General features: G+C 36.1%; 1 protein-coding gene across 4 annotated transcripts in view; it reads left to right on the top strand.

Annotated features, from left to right (window-relative positions):
- Window positions 1-20753, top strand: part of TBC1D32 (TBC1 domain family member 32) — a 202075-nt gene that overhangs the window by 36200 nt on the left and 145122 nt on the right. For all 4 annotated transcript variants that reach the window (XM_058735121.1, XM_058735122.1, XM_058735118.1 and 1 more), the window contains 8 exons: window positions 1408-1486; window positions 1614-1717; window positions 1810-1871; window positions 2699-2843; window positions 5424-5483; window positions 13099-13189; window positions 16937-17077; window positions 19744-19836. In XM_058735121.1, coding sequence (XP_058591104.1) covers window positions 1408-1486; window positions 1614-1717; window positions 1810-1871; window positions 2699-2843; window positions 5424-5483; window positions 13099-13189; window positions 16937-17077; window positions 19744-19836 — 775 coding nt within the window. The remainder of the gene's footprint in view (window positions 1-1407; window positions 1487-1613; window positions 1718-1809; window positions 1872-2698; window positions 2844-5423; window positions 5484-13098; window positions 13190-16936; window positions 17078-19743; window positions 19837-20753) is intronic.

Raw genomic sequence — 20753 nt, 5'->3', positions numbered from 1 at the left:
TTGAAAACAGAAGTGGTTTGTTGATTTTTATAAGGGGGGAAAATGTGTTCCAATTACCTAATACCCAGATGTAGTTCAGCTTTACTGACACTAGATGACGCAGACTTCTGTAAAAACTCAATGATCCAAGAACTTCGGAAGGGAAAAAGACTTTTCAGGGTCACTTTTAACATTTCAAGGTTTTCTAAAAGGAAATGAAATTGTTAATTTCTGTGTATTTTTTCTTAACAAAGAATAGTGGTCAGGCAAATTTCCTTTAATTATTTAAAAAAATTACATAATAATTTTTATAAACCATGAATATCCTAATGGGTCAATATAAGTGGTTTTGTTTAGCTATTACAGATTATTCACAAGAGTGTTGTCGATACTTAAAATTGGAAGAAGTTGTTATAGAGGGGAGATGGTAATAGAACCAGTCATTTTGGAGTAGAAAGTAAGGCATGGCATTCTTTTCATTTTGAATTTATGCTTGATCCAAACTCTTGATTGGATTCTTTGATTCTGTTTCTTCATTTCCTACTCTAAAGGACTCTTCCATGTAATTTAGTGAAGCCTATAGTGTTTTAAAAGTGTGACAGATACTTATCAGTTGCTGCAATTATAAAAATAAACTTTCCAAAGTATTTAATATCCTGTGTTCAGTAGGAATTCCTTTGGGTTATTAGAGACTTTAGTCATTTGGGTAACCTTTTTTTTAAAAAAGTAAATTATCCTAACATTTGATATAGGCAAGGTCATTCCCCCCCATCCCTCCCACCCCCAGACTAGAACACTTGAGGAAATTTTATGTTTTTATGTAATGGGACATTGAATTTCACTATTAGGATTAATTTCATCACAGTATTAAAGTTGGCATAATTAAAATGATAGCTATTATTTTAAAGTACCTACTAGGGCCAAGTACTTTTCTAGCTACATCTATTATCATTTAATTCATTTACCTTGTGATAATTTCTACTTTAAGTTCTAATGTATATTTTGAAAATGTGTTAAATAATACTTTTCTTGGAGATAGGCAAAATATCAGAGTCCTAAATGTCTCATTACTGAAACTACCCATGTAAGCAATTAAAAAAAAAAAAAACAAACCAAAAAATGTTGGATTTGGAAAGGAGAATGGTTGTTGTTGTGATTGTTGTTGTTGTTGTTGTCTTTAACCATTTAGTACTCCTGCTGTTGTCTGAACATTGTACCTTACTCTATCAAACCTCACTCTTTCTCCATCCATGTATTTTACTTTTTACTGACCAACATAAGATTGTGCTTTTACTTAAAGGTACATTCCCTACTCAGATTTCTGAAAGGTTTCTATTTATTTTCTAAGTTTTTCACTGTGTGAAAAGTGTTTTTTTCATCTCCATTCTATTATAAGAATCCCTGATACAAATCTTTTCATTTTCATAGGACCGGATTTTAAAATTCTATGCACAGACATTTACTCTTTCACCATTACATATGACCAAGGAAATTTATACAAGCTTAGGTATGTTTATTCGATTTTTTAAAAGGCATTTTCCTTTATTTGTGCTTAAGAAAGTGGATAGGAAATAACTTTTCAGAAAACACTGCAAATGCATGATGATTAATATATTTTTAATTTTTCTTTTCAGCTAAATATTTGAAGTTATACTTTCTTTCTAGAGAAAATCATATTCCTACTCTGTCAACTGGTATAGATATAAGTAATCCTAATGTGATCTGCTTACTTAAAAAGGTATTCACTTGCTATATGCTTTTATTTTTGTTTAAATAGTTCTATATTTAAGAATTCTAATTTTTTGAGAATTGTTACATACTGCTTTTCAGGTTCGTCTTCTAAATGAATATCAGAAAGAGGCTCCATCTTTCTGGATTCGTCACCCAGAAAAGTAAGTCCCCTAATTTATGTCAATATGAAATATAGGAGTGTTACTGTCCCTTGTGCATTACAAGGAGAAAGAATAGAGACAGTCTTAATTGACTTATGTAATTGGGGAGGGATTAATAAAGTTTAGCTTTTCATATTTTGTGCTTAGCTATATGAATGGCTCTTTGCAAATACCATTTTACACCATTTATTTATTACAAAAAATCTGAATGAGGATGATATAGCCTTGTTTCCAATTCTTTTATTTTTTTTTTTAAAATTTTTTTTTTCAACGTTTTTTATTTATTTTTGGGACAGAGAGAGACAGAGCATGAACAGGGGAGGTGCAGAGAGAGGGAGACACAGAATCGGAAACAGGCTCCAGGCTCCGAGCCATCAGCCCAGAGCCTGACGCGGGGCTCAAACTCACGGACCGCGAGATCGTGACCTGGCTGAAGTCGGACGCTTAACCGACTGCGCCACCCAGGCGCCCCTCCAATTCTTTTATTATTAGTCTTTGCTACTTTGGACAAGTTCCTTAAGTGTTCTTTAAATTTTTTCCTTTCAGTTCTAAAAGTTTTAATAAGGTTGTAAGAGCCAACTGTTGAGTCTAAAAAGGAAAGTTAAGTTTGGAGAGCCAGTGTTGAAGTAGAAACAAAAGTTTTTTAAAAAACAGGAAAAAAATTGGCTGTGAATCCCATTTGCTAAAACATAAGAAAAAGTTTTTTTCTAAAAATTTTCACTTTATTATTCCATGAATAGAAAATATATCACCCTGTGTGTGTGTGTGTGTGTGTGTAATAGCATTTGTTTTTTTTTTCTAAAACTGTTTTATTCCCAAACTTTAAGGTATATGGAAGAGATTGTGGAGAATACTTTGTCCTTATTATCCGTTAAACATGATCAAGGCCATCTTGTCTCACAAAAGATTTTGGATCCAATCTACTTTTTTGCATTGGTTGATACCAAAGCTGTGTGGTTCAAAAAGTGGATGGTAAGGAAAAATGGAATATGTCTACTTTTTAGTGCATTGCTGTATTGTGTCAAAGAATAACTAACATTCCAGTTTTTACTATTTATAAGAGTTCTAATCACTTTTACATGTTAACTCACTTAACTCTTATAACAATTTGTGAGATATATGGTATTACTACCCCATTTTACAGATGTGGCAACTGAAGTATGGAGAAGTAATTTAAGATTGTTTACCTAGTAAGTGACAGAGCCAAAATAGGATTTTAAATGATAATTCATTTGACTCTTTTAACCTGAATGACCTATCTAAAATCTGTTCTTTTTTTAGTCTAAAAATTTCAGATTTTTTAAGCAGATGTGGTAGAACATGAGTTCAGTGTTCATTGTTCTCTGACTTAGGATATTTTCAGACATACCTCCTTTCATTTGCTTCCTCCTGAACCTGCAATTTGGAGAATGTTTAATGCCTGAATGCTGGTGATTTCCAGTGGAGCTCATCACTATTCTGGAACTGAAATTAATTTTAAAGATCCTTATACTGTTACCTCCCTCATCTGCTGTGGAATGAGTTGTCTGTCTGGCAGTAGCTGCAGCAGTGTTGGCTTATTATTCTCACATCTTTGTCCCTCTAAGTTTGTCTGCCAGGCATTATGTATTTGTTGCTGTGGTGAAGGGAAAGGGATGGGGCCGTGACTTGCCATGATGAGGAGCAACATGTTTATTTACTGCTCCATACAATTTGCACATTACTTAGTTGATGGCTAATTTTTATTTTTGTTTTGCCTTTTGTTATGTAAACTGTATAATGCAATTAACCCAAACAGTTCTGTCCAGAGCTTAGCCCTTACCTGGCTTATAAAGTATGTCTTTGATAAGTGTTTGCTCAATTTAATTAACTTGAACCCTTTATGCCTTACATCTGACACTTTATTCTTAATTTTTAGTTATCAAATTATACCTTTATTTTATTTTATTTTTTCAACGTTTTTTATTTATTTTTGGGACAGAGAGAGACAGAGCATGAACGGGGGAGGGGCAGAGAGAGAGGGAGACACAGAATCAGAAACAGGCTCCAGGCTCCGAGCCATCAGCCCAGAGCCTGACGCGGGGCTCGAACTCACAGACTGCGAGATCGTGACCTGGCTGAAGTCGGACGCTTAACCGACTGCGCCACCCAGGCGCCCCTCAAATTATACCTTTATTATAGAAAGTATACAAAATATGTAAAAGCACATATTGAATTTCTACAACACAGGGATAACTATACTGTCCCTGCACCTATTCAATTCTGTTGTAACCCCAAAGCATCCTTAGACAATATATAAATGAATGGATGTAACTATTCCAATAAAACTTTATGTACCAAATCAGGTGGTAGCTGAACTTGGCCTGGGAATGTAGTGTAGTGACTCTGGTCTAAGGGATGCACTATGAGGATTTCTTTTCAGAACATAGTCAAAAGTAGGAGTGCTGATTCATAGGGGCACATGTACCCCAATGTTTATAGCAGTGCTTTCAACAATAGCCAAATTATGGAAAGAGCCCAAATGTCCATCAACTAATGAGTGGATAGAGAAGATTTGGTTTATATATATGATGGGATACTACTTGGCAATGAGAAAAAATGAAATCCTGTCATTTGCAACAACGTGGATGGAACTGGATAGTATTAAGCTAAGGGAAATAATTCAGTCAGAGAAAGATATGTTTTCACTCATATGTGAAACTTGAGAACTTGAGAAACTTAACAGAAGACAGTGGGGGAAGGGAAGGGGAAAAAATAATTTCAAACAGAGAGGGAGGCGAATCATAAGAGACTCTTGAATGTGGAGAACAAACTGAGGGTTGATTGCGGGGGTGGGGGAGGGAGGAAATGGGTGATGGGCATTGATGAGGACACTTGTTGGGGTGAGCACTGGGTGTTGTACGTAAGGGATGAATCACAGGAATCTAACCCCAAAACCGATAGCACACTGTATTCACTGTATGTTAGCTAACTTGACAATAAATTTTAAAAAATATAATTTATATTATATTTAATATAATTTAATAAAATTTATATTCTCCCCTTTGTGGAAAGCATAAAAAGTATGTTTTAATCCCACTATATTTAGTTCTAAGGAGATAATTATTTTTTTGGCACTTTGAATTATTTAAAATACATGATTGGCAGAAAGTGATTAAGATACTATTGCTTCAGAGCATTTCAAGCTTGGCAAATTTCTGCATATGTAGATAGTACAGTATCCTTCATTGTGACGGTTGTGATCTTCCTCACCCCGGCTTTTGTGTCTTTCCTTTCCTTCTGATATGTGTGTTGATAATGGTTTTAAAGTAACAACATGGACACTGGTTGCAGTTGAGGGATAGAATATTTTTCTACTTGTCTGTCAATAAATGATCTATGGTTCTTTTCATACCATTTGCATTCTGGTAATTGCTATGCTCATAATCCTTTGTACATAGAAAAACCTATTTTGTACTGATTACAATAATTTCAAACTGTTATTGGTAATTCATGTTATTGGAAATGATTCGGGAAAAATAGACTTTGAGTGGTATAGCTTGAATATTAAATATCATTTTCTCCTAATTTTAGCATGCATATTATAGCAGAACTGCAGTACTAAGACTTCTTGAAAAGAAATATAAATCTTTGGTAAGTCTGTTTCTGTCCTTATGTTGAGAAATAATATCACAAAAAGATACATGATGTAACAAGTTGAATGTGCAAAGTTGATTGATAATTTATCTTGGATGATGAAATAATCCCCCCCCTTTTTATAAATGTTTGTTTATTACGAGAGAGAGCATGCATGTGTGTGTGAGCTGGGGAGGGCCAGAGACAGAGGGAGAGAGAATCCCAAGCAGTCTCCATGCTGTCCGTGCATAGCGTGACACGGGGCTTGAACCCATGAACCATGAGATCATGACCTGAGCTGAAATCAAGAGTTGGATGCTTAGCCGAATGAGCCACCCTGGCACCCTGAAACAATTCCTCTTTTATGTGATTTTTTTTTTAAACTACCATTTTGTGACATATAAAAGGATAAAAGTATAGAATTGAGTAATAGGATAACATTTAGGAAATACATAATTACGTCGTAAATTGGGATGCTAACAAGCAAGTTGAAACAAGCCCTATTTTTAAGTATTGTGACTTAATTCAGGTCAGGTATTTGTAGGGGAGTTAGTTCTATAAAATATACCCATGCTCTGGACTGAAAGTTGTATTAAAAACTCAGAATGATACGTGCTTTTGCATTTACAAAAATTAATTCAAGTTACATCAAATAAAAACTAAAACTATAAAATATATTAGCAAAATGTTCCACATTTATTGCTATCAGTGGAATAATGTGTAAAGACTTTGAAAATAAATCAAGTCTAATAACAAACATGAAATGTGAAATTTATTAAAATACTTTAAAAGTTCTAATAGGACTTTGAAATGATAAATATGATTTATGTAGTTAGAATCTTGAGTTTAAAAGTCAGGAGAAGGGAAATGGTCCTAGAGTTGTGAATTTCTGGGTGAATGCAGTAGAGCATAAAATGAAAAAAGAAAACTTGTTTTGTGTTTGAGAATCAAGAGAATTGAGTTTCAGAAGGGAGAGAGGGATGTTGAATAGAACAGGAGTTTATTTGTAGAGGTAATACGTGTTTAAAAATGTTTAATGACTTGAAATAAAATCCTTCCACATCTCCTTTCCCTCCCATTCCCATTTTAAATGAAAATTTGTTGCCATATGAACACAAACTGATCTTGTTAAAATAGAGAAAGGGGGAAAACCCAATGATTCCCCTCTCCCTATAACTCATTGTTGCTGTCATAGGGGCTTGGGTGGAAATATTGCAAATGTTTCTTATAGATTAACTTTTCAAATAAGGAACAGAGTTTTAAGAGTTAATTATACCATAATCAATTTTTAGTCTGAAAATAGTTACTTTATTATAAACAACTTACGTTTTATCAACTGAATCAAGTATTTCTTGTACACAATTGGTCAAACTTTCATGAGATTCCGACTTAAACCTCATATTCTCTTAAAAACTTTCCTGAAGGGGCACCTGGGTGGCTCAGTCGGTTAAGTGTCCGACTTCGGCTCAGGTCATGATCTCACGGTCCGTGAGTTCGAGCCCCGTGTCGGGCTCTGTGCTGACAGCTCAGAGCCTGGAGCCTGTTTCAGATTCTGTGTCTCCCTCTCTCTCTGACCCTTCCCCATTCATACTCTGTCGCTCTCTGTCTCAAAAATAAATAAACATTAAAAAAACAAAAAACAAAAAAAAAAATTTCCTGAACCTACAAAATATGTAAAGACTGTGTGTGTGTGAGTGTGTGAGTGTGTGTGTGAGTGTGTGTGTGTAAGTTTTAAAGCAAACATGGCCCAACTTTTGAAAGGAAACCTTGGGGAAAATGGATACAAGATCTATCTCCACTTTTCAGAATCGAGGATCAGATTTTGGACATCTACAGTGGAAACTTTAAGACCACTCCATGCATTTTCCTTTTGCTTTGTAAGAGTTCCTTGCGTGAGGACTTGAGTCACAGCAGCCTGCTTAGCACGATGTCCTGCTAAAGCATTTCCTTTAGCTTCTCCTCTGTGCACTCTGATAACATTTTTTACAACAGTGGAATATCTGCATTGTCCAGTAGAGTGGCCACTAGATATATGTGGCTACTGAAAACTTGGAATGAATTTCAGGAACCCGAGAAGCTGGGTATTTTTAACCTTAATTGTAATTTGGAACTAATACATGGTTAGAGGCCACTTGATGTAATTCTATTCTATTCTATATTTATGACGTTTATGAAATTTTAAGTAGGTAGTGTTAGACAACACAATTTATGTATGTGCTGTTGATTTTTAAGAGCTGAGGAAATTGAGAACTTTATTTCCATAGCATTGTAAAGTCACGAACTGGTTGAAAAACATTTGGTCTATCAGCACAAATATTTAATCTTTTATTTTTAATATCTTCATTCTTTGTCCAGTCTACCCTGAAGTGCATAGCTTTTGAAATGGCTTTATATAGTGTATTTCCTTTTTTTCTTGCTCTCTCAAAGTCATTTAAAAAATATTGACAGGTTATTTAAATTCTCCCTGGGTTTTTCATGTACCCTGTTTTTTAACCTCCCTCCATCTTATGGTTTAGCACTTAAGGCTGGTATGTGTTTGATAGTACAGGAGAATAAGTATCAAATAAAATCCTGAATTTTACAGCTAATTTTTGTTTTCCTGGAGTTTAGGAAAATCATTCTTTATACCCTCAATTTGACTCTTAAGACTATTGTTTAAATTTTCCTACTATAAATTTGCTTTCTGCTTCAGTTTAAAGGGGATATTATATAATGTGGTTGTTTTCTCTCCTGAGCATGTGCCTTTTTTTGTTTTGTTACCTTTTTCTAAATAATAAAAGGTGCAATATTTAAGAAGCAAGGGGAAAGGGGAAGGAACAGAAGTGGGTGGTGAAGATAAAGCTGGGTAGGGATGGGTGCTGGGAGGATGGATTTCTGAAGGTTTGAATGGAAGCGAACTAAATAGCCTTTTTGAAAGACAATCTTGGAGATTATATTTTGAGTTATCAGCTGAGGAAACTGACTAGGTTTTGCTCTTTTGTCTCCTATTTTAGAGCTGCTCTGAAGTATTTATTTTGTCATGTCAGAAATTACTCATACTGGTATTGTTGTAAGTCATTTTTGGTTGTTCCTGTTTACCAGGGTCTGTGTAAGAGCTAGGATTGTAAGAATAAGTTCATCCAGGAAGTAGGAGTTCTATCAGAAGGAGGTTGAAGCTTAAATTTAGACAAACATGAAACACACTTTTGCCCAAAAGTTTATGAATGATGTCTCAGGTTCTGATAAAGCAGAAGTAGTGAGAACTATATATGACCAGTTACATGAATTGACAAGTTGGAGTATCCTTTTGAAATTTTTGTAGGATTCCCAAGGCAATTTGACTAGTTGCTTTTGCATGAATTTGTTGCTCGTAGCCAGGAATCTCAGGGCTGGCTTGGATTTGATTCACTGGATTAGAGACTTCTTAGACTATCCCTCCTTCTGTTCTCTATGGAACAGTCTTTTGTATATTCAGTAGATGCAAGATAAACCAAAATAAAACAGGAGTTAAGACTGTGCAAATAACAAAAGTAAAGCAAACACAGAAGAATAAGCTGGTTAATAGCATAAATATTTACCAAATGGTGCCCCTGCAAAACAAAAGCTACTTTCTATAAAGACTTACGTCATAAATCTTAAGATAACAAATAATTTAACAATGAATACTCAATGAAGCAAGTCTGAGCTCAGATTGTTGAGGCCAACTCACATAGTCATAGATCTGAAGGACTATCAGAGTTTGGGACTCGGGGGGCCCAGTGAACATTCTTTATCTGGGGATCCCGTAGAATGCCACCAAGTGTGAGCCTTCAAAGTAATCTGCATGGAAGCACTAGAATTGTCAAGGATTAAGACTGCTGTTGAATATCTGAAATAACACATAAAGCCAAATTTATTGCTTAAGTTAGGCAAAGCAGATTTTTAATCTTCCAAGGTTTTGGGGAAAGCTTAGAACTCAGAAATTGGTAGACTTTCAGAGGTGAGAGTAGTTCATGCCAGCAGTGGAAGGATGGCAGCTCAGGTGAGATTGTTGCTGACTGACTGGCTTCTACAAACGTATTTCCTGGAGTGTGTCTCTTGTTGTTAGCTCATTTTGCAGCAGCAAGGGGCTAACACTGATGGGTTGGATTTCAGAAATATATTTTTCAGATGTGTTGACATGTATTGATTTACAAGGTTTTAAATTTGTTATTCCAGATACCTGTTATCATGGGTTATATAGATTTATCATCAATTTGCTAAATAAATTTAAATTCGGTTATGATGTTTATTATTTGTGGAACAATTAGCTTTTTACTAGGATTATGTGGAAATTTTTGTTCTTAATGAGTAGGTGTTATCCTGGAAAAGAGAAGGGGTGTGGTTAAGGTTGTGGCAGGAAAATATGTCAGGGCAGCAGAATAGCATGTTTAAAGGCTTAGGCTTAGGAAAACACAAAGCACATTTAGAAACTCTACATATTTTGTGACTGGACACAGGAAATTTCCTGAAAGTTGGTTCTCTGAATGCTAATTTAAGTAATGATGTTGTTTGAAAATCGCTTGGATATTTTAAAATTTTTTTTTTTTTTTAACGTTTATTTAATTTTGAGACAGAGAGAGACAGAGCATGAACGGGGGAGGGGCAGAGAGAGAGGGAGACACAGAATCGGAAACAGGCTCCAGGCTCTGAGCCATCAACCCAGAGCCTGACGCGGGGCTCGAACCCACGGACCGCGAGATCGTGACCTGAGCCGAAGTCGGACGCTTAACCGACTGAGCCACCCAGGCGCCCCAACGCTTGGATATTTTAAATTGGGACTGTGACAGTTGATGTACTCATGCCTGGGGCAGTGCGTAATTCCATAAAAATAGACCTATTTAAGGGAAATCTTTAGTCGTTTTCCTTTTAGAAGTACAAGTGTTGATTTTGTTGTACATGTCTGTTCACAGTGTTTCAGTTTTAACTGTGTTGATTTAGTGAGGTTTTGAGTGCATTTGCTTTTGATTAATTTGTCATTGGTCATATGTTGAATTGACTTTTGGTGACTGAGTTTTACAGAGGTAGATGTATTTCTGTGTTTGTGCATGTGTGTATGGCTGGGATGGAGGTATCCAAGAAGAATGAAACTAATGTCTGATCTTAGTTTTTCTATATAATATGTCAAATTTAGGAGATTGGCTTTTATATTAGAGGCTTTTATATTAGAGCCACTGATAGGTTAAGTACTCAAGTGACATTATATTAGGGCTTTGGAAAATTTTGAAAATGGGTTGAAGGTGCTAGATGAAGATAGAGAAATGTTGAAGCAAAAAGACGAAGAGGATTCATCCAAGCAAAAGATGAACGAAACATGAGTTTAGGCTGTGGCATCATGAATTGGGTTAAATATATGGACTTGGGAGTACTATTATTTTTATTTTTATTTTTTATTTTTTTTTACATTTATTTTTGAGAGAGAGGGAGAAGAAGGAGGAGGAGGGGAGAAAGAGGGGCAGGAAGAGGAGGAAGAGGGGCAGGGAGAGGAGGAAGAGGGGCAGGGAGAGGAGGAAGAGGGGCAGAAAGAGGAGGAAGAGGGGCAGAAAGAGGGAGACAAAAGAATCCCAAGCAAGCTACATGCTGTGAGCCCAGAGCCCGATGCAGGGCTCAAACTCAGGAACCATGAGATCGTGACCCGAGCTGAAATCAAGAGTCAGATGCTTAACTGACTGAGCCACCAGGCACCCCAAGTACTGTTATTTTTAGAATATAGGGTTTAGAGGACTTGGTTTTTAAAATAGGGGATGGGTAAGGACTTCATTGAGTGATTAATATCATTCATTGAGAGAAGTAACACAGGAGGAGGAAAATAGGAAGAATTTGGGGAAAGGTAAAACTTTAGATTTTATACAAGTTTGAGATCGAGATTTTCAAGAGGCAGTTTCATTTTGATCTGGATCTCTAAAGTTTGATTTAGATAAGACAGATATCGGAGGAGGTCCGCAAGACCACCCCTCAGATTTGATGATTTGCTGGAGGACTAGTAGGACTCAACGTATAGTTGTACTCTCAGCTATGATTGTAACAGAAAAAGTATGCAAAGAAATTGACATAGGGAAAAGGAGCTTTGGGTGAAGTCTGAAGGATACCAACCTTAAGCTTCCAAGAGTTCTTGCTCTGTCCCCCACAGTGGAGTCCTGATGTGACTCCACTTAATTCCTCCAGCATCATTATAATAGCTCATGTGAAATGTCCTCCAGAGACACTCATTAAAGACTCTGCCCCCAACCCCTTTTTTTTAAATTGGGGATTGATCATGTAGGTATCTTCTGCCTAGCATATACCAGGATTTCAGACTCCCAGAAGGAAAGCAGGTGTTGAGCATAAATCTCATTGTTTGTACACACTATTTAGGTACAGAGAGCCCTTCTTATCAGTTCTTGGAATTTCCTCTTGAGATAACCTCCCAGATGAAGTCAGGGTCCAAACTTTGCAAGCAGGCATTTCTTACAATGGAAGTCCTGCCATATTAACTCCTTTCTGCATAAAACTGAGGCCATGCAAATGAGACTGGGAAATCCATCAATTCATTGACACCACAACTATGAACTTGCCTCTGTCCACACAATCTTCATCTTTTTTCCCATTGAAAACTTAATCCTTCCTTCCCCTTAGGTTCTGTCTGCTTGTCTCTTAGATACTTTTTTTCTATCCACTCTCCTCTGTCTCTCCTGTATAGTCAAACTCTTCTTCTCTGCTGGCTTCTTCCAATAACATCTAAGCATGATCACGCCCTTCTAACTTGAAAAAGAATTCAGTGTTGACTCTAATTTGTACACCAAAGGTTGCTGTATTTTTTTTATTCCTTCTTTACAGCCAGCCTTCCTGAAAATGAAAGTTATACTAACTGCCTCTACTTTGTTGGGTTTTTTTTTTTTTTTTTTTCCCCCATTACAGTTTGGCTTATTCCCCAAACTCTCATGAAACTGATCTTTTCAGGGTCATCAACAATCTCTTTATTGCCAGTGTAACAATTATTACTCCTTATCTCATGGTGGCCTCCATTTTGAGAACTAGAATGAGAGGACATGTACTGGAAGTGGGTACATCCAGGGGAAAGGGGAGGGGATTTGAAAAAGTCTATGTGGGGAGAATGGGAGAAGGAGGTAGAATGGAGACTCCTAGGAGAATGACTGGGTACAGTACAGGCTGGAAATCATTTTCTGTTGTCATTGTTCTATGAATTATAAGATTTATCTTTATCAGTTTTCATCAGTGCTGGTATCCGAGATGGAAGTGAAGGCTTGATCTAGTTCATATTTTGCTGGTGTGATAGGAAGACAAGTCTCGAAGGCAATACCTATAAGGGGTATTGGCAAGAGCGTTCTTAAAGTTATGGTCACAGAACTTTTGCATCTCTCACTATGAAGTATGTATCTATCTTTGTCCATTTACACTGACGTTATAGCAATATTGTTGGTCTTCAAGTATTTTTGGTGTTTTCCGGAATGATGCCATACTTAAAATGTAAGTGGGGAAGTTGAGCTTCTGTGGACTGGAAAAGTATTATTTTAAATACTTTTGTTAAATATTTTTCTCAGCATATTTTTATAACCTTGATTAACTTTTTTTTTTTTTTTACTACTTGAAATTGGGGCTACAAATTTCTAGAATTAATAAGTTATTATTTTATTAGATAACTACAGCAGTTCAGCAGTGTGTTCAGTACTTTGAGTTGTGTGAGGCCATGAAAATCGATGAGATTTTGGGTCATTCAAAGCATTGTGGTAAGTATTGTTTTTTTCTGTTACATACTTTTAAAAATGACCTCTTAGCTTAGTAGCTTAGTAACTTATTTTTAATGGTTAGTAGCATAGTAAATCAGACCACTTCTGCTAATATAAAATATTTTCACAAATTTAAAAACTACATCACAATGATAATTTTAATTTCCAATGTGGAGCTGTTATCGATGTTCTTCTTACATCTGAAGTTCTTCAACTTATACTAGAGTATATGTCCTAGTCTGTTACACTGCAATAATATACTGCTTATTCTTTCCTCTGGTATAGTAGTCATTTATTTGTCCTTATGCACTTTAGGAGGAGGAACATTTCTGTAAAATATTGTTTTATTATTAGATAACCCACCCTGTGATTCCTCTCTGCTTATCACTCTGTCCGAGCTATAAAATACCCTAGATGTGTATTATGCTAAGCAAAATTAGAGAAAGACCAACATTATAAGACTTCACTCATATGAGGACTTTAAGACACAGAACAGATGAACATAAAGGAAGGGAAGCAAAAATAATAGAAAAACTGGGAAGGGGACAAAACATAAGAGACTCTTAAATATGGAGAACAGAGGGTTACTGGAGGGGTTGTGGGAGGGGAGGATGGGCTACATGGGTAAGAGGCATTAAGGAATCTACTCCTGAAATCATTTTTGCACTAAATGCTAACTAATTTGGATGTAAATTACAAAAATAAAAATAATTTAAAAAGTTAAAATACCCTAGATGTTTCATAATCTGGCCTTAATTGCTCTATTGAACCTCATCTCAGGAATAAAATGAATATAATTTTATAGTAAGATTTTTCTGCATACCAGTGTCTATATACTTCTGTTAATCTTTTATCATTCTCTTATGTCGCTTCTCTAAGCAAATAGTACTCTGAGAATATGAAGATCTTATTTTTTTATCTTCAGGTAAATTCTATAACTCAAGCAAGAAAAAATGGTCAAAGACCTGTAATTAGTGGGTTTCAAAAACTAGCATTTTGTACTAGAGGAGGAAGTACAGGAGCTAGAATTTATTCTTCAAGAGAAGGAAAAAGATAAGTTTATATAAACCTCTCTCCTTTTAAATTTATGTATTTAAAAAATTTCTTGGTATTAAAATACTTTAGGGCTTTTTTTTTTTTTTTTCTCTCCCTACTATCTACCAGGACATCATGAATTTACTCTCTTCCCTATCTAGTGAAGACCTGGGATGCTTCATGTCTCGCCCGCCCCCACCATTGCTTTCAAAATCCTTGCTCTTTCTCTGAGTTTCTTGTCTGCAGTTGCTTGTCTTTAGATCAGTTCTGTCTTTCATCTTCTTTGGTCTTCAGGAAATTGAGCAGACAGCATTAGTGATATAATTAGTGCACATACATACTTTTCTAACCATAGCTACTATGCTTATTGCATCCTCTTAGATTTTCTTTCTGCAGTGTCCATAATAGTTATTGCAAGCTTTCGCCAGTTTTAGCATGGGCCCTGCTCTGCTCTGGCCTACTTTTCTCTCAAGAGGAGACCTTGCATCCCACTTCACTAAGAAAAGCAGGACTTTACAGAGATGAATTCCCCAGATGTCCTTCTTCTAAGCATACAATGCATGTTTATATGTCCTTATCAATATTCCCTTTCTTTGGGCTGCACTGAAGAAGTATTCTTTTCCAGATTGATCTTTGTTCTTGATTTTGTTCCTCTCTGATGTTCTTTGGGGTTTTGTTCCTGTTTTAGAAAGGGGACATTGCTTCGCTTGTTATTGTGTCTCCCTTTTTGTTGGTACCTTCCCCTGCATGCTCTGAACCTGCTTATGTATCTTTCAAATAGAAACCTGAACAGTTCACCTGTATCTTACTTCCCTGCTTCCCTGCAGAGAAAACTCTTCTAAGTATCCTAAATATATCCAGGCCCCATTTCTTTACCTCCTATTTACTTTTCAACCATTCTTTCTTATATTTTCTCATCGTTGTGAGGAATCATAATTTCACTGGAAAGCCTCTTTTTTTTGGTATGTTTGTACCCACAAGGGTTTTGCCCTTTGCTTTTTTTTTTTTTTTTTTTAATGTTTATTCACTTTTGAGAGAGAGCGAGGGAGGAACAGAGAGAGAGGGAGACAGAATCCAAAGCAGGCTCCAGGCTCTGAGCTGTCAGCACAGAGCCCAACATGGGGCTCGAATCCACAAACCTTGAGTTCATGACTTGAGCCAAAGTTGGACGCTTAACCAACTGAGCCACCCAGGTGCTCTGAGCACTCGCCCTTTGCTCTTGTTTTCCTCCTCTTAGTCTACCTGTTCTCTCTTGGGGGATCATGGTTTCAAGTACTACATACGTGTATGATGACCCTGATATTTCAGTCCACCACTTTTCTGAATTTCAAATTCATATGCTTATATCATACTTATAATATCTCTGGGTGCTCCATGGGCACTTTAATGTTAAAATGTCAAGGACTAAAATCACTTTCTTCTGTATCTTTACTGGTTTCTCCCTCTTTTCCCCTTTAGAATTACTTAAATAGAATAAAAATTCACTGTCTACACAGATGTTGAGTTAGTAACTTGAAGATTTTGTTGTTATTTCACAGTCCACATGTAGTTCTGTATAAGGCCTACCTATTGATTTAATTTTCTATACATTTATCTTTCTGCTCTTCTCCATTTTTGTTGTTGATGCTTTTGCTCATGATGTTTTTAGTTTTATTTCACGCCTTTGCCTTCTTCCATCTATCTTTTATGCTATCATCAGGGTTAGTTTTTCACATGCATATTTGATTACTTTCATGCTTACAACCCTTTAATATCATTTCAGTTGCCTCTATAATAAAACCCATATTCCTTCTGCAGCTTAGTCCTCTGTGATCTGCCCCTGCTACCAGCTAACCTCTTGTCTCTGCCACTTGTCCTCCTCAAGCTCTGGTCATACTAGACTATTTGCTGTACTCTGAATTGGAAGCCCAGTTTCATGTTTCTTACTGTTCTTTGACATCAGATAGTTCGAGGTCTTATATAAGACAGATACTGAGGAGATCTTGAGTGTGTGGATGGATGAATGAATGAATGAATGAATGATATATTTTAGGTGTATATATTTTACAGATTCTAATTTTATTTACTAACATGGTTATAAATAGTCTTCATAGTATTAACTTTTAATTGGTAGAATTTAAACAGTGATATTTTCTTTTCTTTTTTTTTTTTTTTTAAATTTTTTTTTTTTTTTTTTAACGTTTATTTATTTTTGGGACAGAGAGAGACAGAGCATGAACGGGGGAGGGGCAGAGAGAGAGGGAGACACAGAATCGGAAGCAGGGTCCAGGTTCCAAGCCATCAGCCCAGAGCCTGATGCGGGGCTCGAACTCACGGACCGTGAGATCGTGACCTGAGCTGAAGTTGGATGCTTAACCGACTGAGCCACCCAGGCGCCCCTAAACAGTGATATTTTCTAATGACTTTCTCCCTTTCTTATTTTTGGAGTTCCTCTTGATAACAGGTGATAACTCTGACAATCCTATGCTATTTTGGAATGAACACTGTATGCATGTTACACTTTCCTGAGCTTAAATTTGTGATGAATGCTTTTCCGCAGAGATTTAGGTGTTATAGGATATTAGGAAAGATAATTAACTTTTTTTTTTTTTTTTATACCATCAGAGTCTTCATTATAGACTGCAACCCTGTTTAATGTTCAGAAGGGAATGAAGATAGGTACTATCTAAAAAATACATTAAAATAAATGTATTTGTTTGCTTCTCTTTTAAGGGAACAAACAGAAAACCTTCTACTACTCAGGACAAGAATTACAATATATTTATTTCATTCACTCACTGTGCCTTTTAGGAAGATTATTGATCTATACACAAGGCAGACGGTTATTTCCTATAAAGCTGAAGAATAGAAAAGGTATGTACAATTAGGAGAAACAAATATGTTTAGCTGGTAAGGTGGTTGAGCTATGAATTGCTGAACTTTGGAGATTTTGCATGGTGTCTTCTAGGGTGTGTAGCAACATGGTTTTTAGTCTACTGATGGCTTGTACACCTTTAAGTGTTACAATTCCTTTTTTCAGTATGTGCTTTTCCTTACATTATAGTTTTTTCTGTTCAGCCTTTATTGCTTCCCTTATTTCCCCCTGTCTTTCAAAATCCTAGATGTACTGAACAATCCAGATCTGGATTCAGAACTAGAAGACCTCATTTAAATTATAGTTCTCTTATAAACTGGCTGTGACCTTTGGGGAAAATCATATAACCATTGTTTTTTTACGCTATAAAAATGGAATAATATCAGTGATGCTGAGCTCATACAATTTTTGTGATGGTCAGAGATGAGTTTTCAGAATACTGTATTTGTGTTTTTGTTTTATTTTAGAGACAGCGAGTAAGCATGAGCACAAATTGGGGAGAGGAGAGGAGCAGGGAGGGAGGGAATATCCCAAGCAGGCTCCATGCTCAGCACAGAGCCCAATGCAGGGCTCGATCCCACCACCTGGGGAATCAAGACCTGAGCTGAAACCAAGAGTCAGGCACTCAACTGACTGAGCCACCCAGGCACCTCCACAATACTGTTCTATAAACTGCAAAGCCCTGTACCATTTAATATATTACTATGTTACCCTAAGCCCTATTTTTAAAGTTTTCTCCATCAACTTCAGCACATGCTATTATTTTGCCTCCTTTAAAACTTTATACTAGGAATATAGTCGAGAGATCAGCAAACTTTTTCTATAATGTGCCAGATAGCAAGTAATTTTGGTTTTGTGAGCCACATACTGTCTTTGTTGAATATCCTGTATATTTGTTTATACACTTGCTCATTTGTGCAAAATAATGATCACAGCATGCCTGAGACTCTATCCTTAGGAAGGCCTTCTTGCAAGGTTTCACTCTAGCTCGCATGTGGGAACTTGGATTTCTCACTGTTCCCAGAACTGTTAAGAGTGGTCCGCTGTGCCTACGTAAACGCTTTGCACACGTAGTATAGTTCATGCTGAACATTTGCTTTCATTCTGGGAGTCTGGAATCCTGGTATGTGCTACGCAGAAGGTGCTTGCGTCATCAGCCCCCATGGAAAGCTTGGGCACGGAGTCTCTAGGGAGCTTGTTGGTAGCCAGCATTTCACATGTGTTGTCACAGTTTGTTGTTGGAAGAATTAAGTGTATTTTGTGTGACTCCACTGGGAGAAGACCCTTGTATGTTTGCACCTGGTTTGTTTTGGACTTCACCTCATGCATTTTTGCTTTGTATCCTTTTGTTGTGATAAATTGTAGCTGGCAGTACAACTATATATTGAGTCCTCCTAGCAAATCACTGAATCTAGGCATGGTTTGGGGGATCCTTGACACACTTTACGTACCTTGAAAAGTGTAAAACAAAACAAAACATTTTTAGCTTGCAAGCCTTATAAAATTAGGCCATAAATGCTATTGTTTGCCAATTCTGTTACGGAGTATCTTCACTTTGAACACTTCTGTACTGTTCTCTAGTTGTTTTACTTAAGTTTTTCTCCTTGGTTATGCTGGCTGTGAGCTCCTTGACAGAAACTGTTTTATGTACTTGTATATTCTGTGGACGTGTAACTCGAGGCATAAATGAGCACTTAGAGAATGGACTTTCAAGATAAGAGCTGCCATTTTTATGGGTTATTATTGAACTTTACAGAAATAGATTAATAAACAATCTGTGATGTTATTGTAGGTATTTAACTGAAGTTTATATGTCTGTCATCTATAATTTAGCACTTTATGTTGACTTTTAACATCGACTTTTTGGCCTATCAAATGTCACAGGCCATCTCAAAATTCAGTTTTGAGAGCTCTATTCTACTGTATTAGTGTATGTCAGCATTTAAGTTTTACGTGTGTGTTCACTAGAATCTTTAGGTAACGATTCTGCATCAGGGCTTGGTGAATTACAGCCCACGGGCCAAGTCTGGCACTGTTTTGTATGGCTCATCAGCTAAGAATGGTTTCTATATTCTTACAAGAATATTTTGTGACCTGTGAAATAAAATTAAAATTTTGTGATGGTCACTTTTGATGCAAAGTCTTATTGGAAAATTACCATAATTGTTCATTTGCAGATTATCTGTGGCTACTTTAGTGCTACAACATCAGAATTTCATATTTGTAACAGAACCAGAAACACTTTGGCCACTAAGCCTAAAATATTTACTAGAAAAAGTTGGACACCTGTTTCACAGTTCTATATAGATAAGTTGGCTGGACTAACACATTAAGCTGAATTTTATCATTCCTAATAAATTCATAGTCCTGATCAGATTGATAGATCTTCCTGTGGTAGGTTTATATTAAGTGACTGGTCCAACATCAATGGTAAAGCTTCACATAGCACCTACTGTATTATTTTCCTTGCCATCTTTTAACTTGCCATTAGACAAAACAGATTAGGCAGTTTGTTTTTCTGGAGTCTTCTGTCTTGGGTTCTAGCCCGCTTCTCACTGATTTTACCACAATCTCTGAAAATTCAGGAGGATGGGAAACTCAGTTAAATTTTTTTAAGTTGTAAATATATACTAGAAAATAATCTTTTTCTTTCTCCTTTTTGAAGATTTAGTATCCCTTACAGATCTTGTGGTTTTGTTTACCCAACTTATCTATTACTCACCAAGTTGTCCAAAGATGACATCTGCTGCACATCTAGGTAATTCTGCTTCTATTTTAAATAGAGTAATAGAAATATCTAAAAATACTTAATATTCTGTTGTCTAGATGTTTTGAGTGACTGACCTAGTTTGGTAAAGAGGTTTCCTAAGATGCAGTATTATTCATAACAAATCACATTGATCCTGGAGTAAACCATGAAATCTAATTTTGTTTATTGATGTTTTAAGATATTCCTAATTTATTTCCTTCTTATGTAGAATCAATTTTGCTAGAATTTTAATGTCATTCTTAAGAAATGCTATTAAAGGAAGTTTGATTGATAGGTACTAATGTGTTCTTCTTTGCTGTTTTCTGTCCTTTATACTTTTCTGATGTTTTGATCAGCCTGCTTGTTTTAGGTCACATTAAAAACTTCAGATCTTCTCTTATTAAAGAATAGAGCAAAAACAAAAACTTCATTTTTTAATAAAATGACTCTTAGTCAATGTTCTAAGCCTGGAAGTTACCGTAGAAATGCTGGCAAAATTCTGAGTTCAAGTTAATCAAAGGGAAAACAAATTTTGGCCATATATGTTAGTGCTAAATGCAGCTACCAATTAATTAGTATGTTTCATTTATGCAGTTATACCAGCTTATTAGTCTTAACAGTGGCTCTCAAACTTCTTTCTGCCTTTATAGCATTTCCGTGTTATAAAGATTAGCTTAGGTCCCCCTGCTTAGTGCTCCTACAACATACTGTGTTTCTTTTATGTTAAAAATGTTCCTTCTTATAATTACTTGTCAGTAGCTTGATTTACCATCTAGTGGACTTTTTTTTTTCTATTTTTTGTCTTAGTTATGCATGTCTACAGTGCCTAGCACAATGTCTGACACATAGTAGGCACTGGTAAGTAGATAAAAGAATGAATGAATGAGTAAATGGCTGTGTGCTCATCAGTAATATCTTTCATTGCA

Source organism: Neofelis nebulosa, chromosome 6 (assembly GCF_028018385.1).
Source record: "Neofelis nebulosa isolate mNeoNeb1 chromosome 6, mNeoNeb1.pri, whole genome shotgun sequence".
NCBI classification, from domain to species: Eukaryota; Metazoa; Chordata; class Mammalia; order Carnivora; family Felidae; genus Neofelis; species Neofelis nebulosa.
The sequence above is the reverse complement of the archived record's forward strand: the minus strand, read 5'-3'. Positions and strand labels throughout refer to the sequence as shown.